The 2,740-nt window shown below is 47.9% G+C and overlaps 1 protein-coding gene across 1 annotated transcript; it reads right to left on the minus strand.

The window, feature by feature from the left end:
- Positions 1 to 1,837: 1,837 nt before the first annotated feature.
- On the minus strand, positions 1,838 to 2,479 carry LOC112461253. The gene has a single exon (XM_025026420.1). The coding sequence runs from the start codon at positions 2,477 to 2,479 to the stop codon at positions 1,838 to 1,840; it is 642 nt and encodes a 213-aa protein (XP_024882188.1).
- Positions 2,480 to 2,740: the final 261 nt, after the last annotated feature.

Below are 2,740 nucleotides of genomic sequence, written 5' to 3' on the forward strand. Positions count from 1 at the left end.
AATCACCGCTACTTGTCAACAGCAAAAATAAAAATGAATTGACCGTAAAACAAGAGAAGGTTACTCAAATAGAAACAAACAAGTATTTTGAACATAAACCATCTCATTCGAAGTTCTTTTGTGCATATCCTGAAGTGAAGTTAAATAATAAGTTGGTCACCAAGAACATAAAACGCTATTTATTAAAAAATGCGTCCTTGTGTGGAACTTATAAAATTGATGGTAAAATATATTTTTTAAGGAACAGTTGTCCTTTTGACTCTATTACACAAATTGTTTTCATTGGCGTTTTGGATGATCCTGGGTATTTATCCATTGCCAAAACTTCTGATAACCCATTCTTTAAGTTTGTCTTGAAATTCATGGACATTGGCCCAAGTCATCAATTATATAAGGAGAGATTTATGTTATTAAAACCCTTATATGAAAATACTAAAAGTATTACAAAAACTGAGCATCACGAGCTTATGTTCTCTTATGATGCAAAAGACAGTCCGGCTAATGTTTGGATGACACTGTTAAAATCAATGCCAAGTTCCCGTCAAATGGAGAAATGCGATAAGTGTGGCGAGCATGAAAGAGTGCAATTAATGTTAATGCCTAATCATAAAATAATTATGAAGAAAGGTTTTCGTGCTCTGCAGAAAGCGTTGCAATTTCATGAAATCATTTACAATAAACGATGTCAATGTGATGGCTGCTCTGTTCTAACAACCGAAACTAATTGCCACATTTTCATAGAATTGGATATCAGAGATAATCTTTGTTCTGCTTCAAAGTCTTGTAAATTGAAAGAATTACCAACAATGCTAATGCTGGCAAAACAATATAGGTAAAATTGTTTTATATTAAATTACATATTTTTTTAAAACAAAGTATATAAGCGTTATTTCAATGTTTCAGGCTAGTAGGCGTTGTTGCAGGATATCCAGGTCATTTTATTGCTTATTGTAGACGACTTTCAGGATTATGGGAGCAATATAATAATTTAAGCACTAAAGTAAAATCTTGTACACAAAATGAGACAATTATTCCTATCGCTGCGATATATATAATTCATGAAGATAATTAAATATGGTGCTCGGGGGGCGGTAGAGCCGTACCCGGATTTGCGATAAAGCGAAGCTCGAAGGACCAGATGCTCGGGGGGCGGTAGAGCCGTACCCGGATTTGCGATAAAGCGAAGCTCGAAGGACCAGGGGAGATGTGTAAAGTCTCCCCAAAGCGAAAGTTAAATTATGCAAAAGCGACTCACCGTTCGTTGTGCCGTCGACTCCTGGAGGCTTCGTCTCGGTCGCGTTCGGGCTCGTGCAGCAACGCAAGCAGGGCAGCAAGCAAGGCGAAAGCGAGGCAGGCAGCAGTAAGTTAAGGCAGGCAGCAAGCAAGCAGGAGGAAGCAGGTAAAGGCAGCACACAAACAGGCCGAGAAAGTAGGCGATCGCACTTTCCGGGAGCGAGCGGAGGATCTCGCGACTCCGAATATTAGCGCAAGTCTCTGCTCCGAAATCTCTCTGTGCTCCGAGACGTCGTAACGATGAGTGCCGAGAGCTCGCGGCGCTGGAACAGTGTCGCGAGCGAGTACTTGTTCTTCCGGCGGGTGCCCTCGTGGGGTGAGCGAGGGCAGCACCGATTGGTGAGTCGCGCAATTATCGATTCCGCGTTGATCGCGATCCGCCGACGTTTCGCGCGAGTCACCGAAATACTTAATACTAGGTACGCAAGAATGCTATATACAACGAGTAACGAGACTAAACAATTAAGAATGATACATGCATCTATCTACAGTTTGGTGAGCGCCAAACATACCGCCCACCAAAATACAACGAGTTGTATTTTACTCAATTTGAATCGGTCACCTGTGGAGCAGGGCCCATCGGCAGGGGGCACAGCTTCACTAGGGGACGCGTGATTGTGCCGTCCGCCACCCGCACTGTGGCGACACGCGGGACGCCGTCGCTGCCCGGATGCAGCGCCTCCACCCGTCCTCGCCTCCAACGCAGAGGAGGCATGTTGGCGTCCTTGAGGAGGACTAACGCCCCGACACCGAGCGGGTTGACGGAGGTCCACCATTTGGGCCGCTGTTGCAGCGTATGGAGATACTCCTGATGCCAGCGCTTCCAGAAGTCCTGGTGGATTCGTTGGACGAGTTGCCACCGACTCAGACGATTCATCGGTAACGGGGTCACGTCTTGAGTGGGAACGGAGACGAGCGGTTCCATCGTGAGGAAATGACCCGGCGATAGGACTTCGAGGTCGGCAGGGTCGGTGCTCATCGGGCAGAGGGGTCTGGAATTCAAGACGGCCTCGACCTGCGCGAGGACCGTCGTGAATTCCTCTATTGAGAGGACTTGATCACCCACGGTCCGCCGTAGGTGGGTTTTAAAGGTCTTGACTCCCGCCTCCCAGAGGCCCCCGAAGTGGGGCGCGGAGGGAGGATTAAATGACCACTTGATCTTCTCTCGCTCCGCTGCGAGGCTCATGCGGCTTTCTAGTTCCCGCGCGGCCCCTACAAAGTTCGTTCCGCAGTCGCTGTAGAGAAGCGAGCAGCGTCCGCGTCGGGCCACAAAGCGTCGCAGCGCAGCGAGGAAGGAGTCGGTGGACAACGAGAAGACGGCTTCCAGGTGCACCGCCTTAACCGAAAAGCACACGAAAAGGCACGCGTACACTTTGACGGAGGAGACCCCCCGGGCTCGTCGCGTAATTATGTTGAACGGTCCCGCGAAATCAACGCCGCTAATCGA

Source organism: Temnothorax curvispinosus, unplaced genomic scaffold (genome assembly GCF_003070985.1).
Source record: "Temnothorax curvispinosus isolate PA1 unplaced genomic scaffold, ASM307098v1 QBEX01011213.1, whole genome shotgun sequence".
Taxonomy (NCBI): Eukaryota; Metazoa; Arthropoda; class Insecta; order Hymenoptera; family Formicidae; genus Temnothorax; species Temnothorax curvispinosus.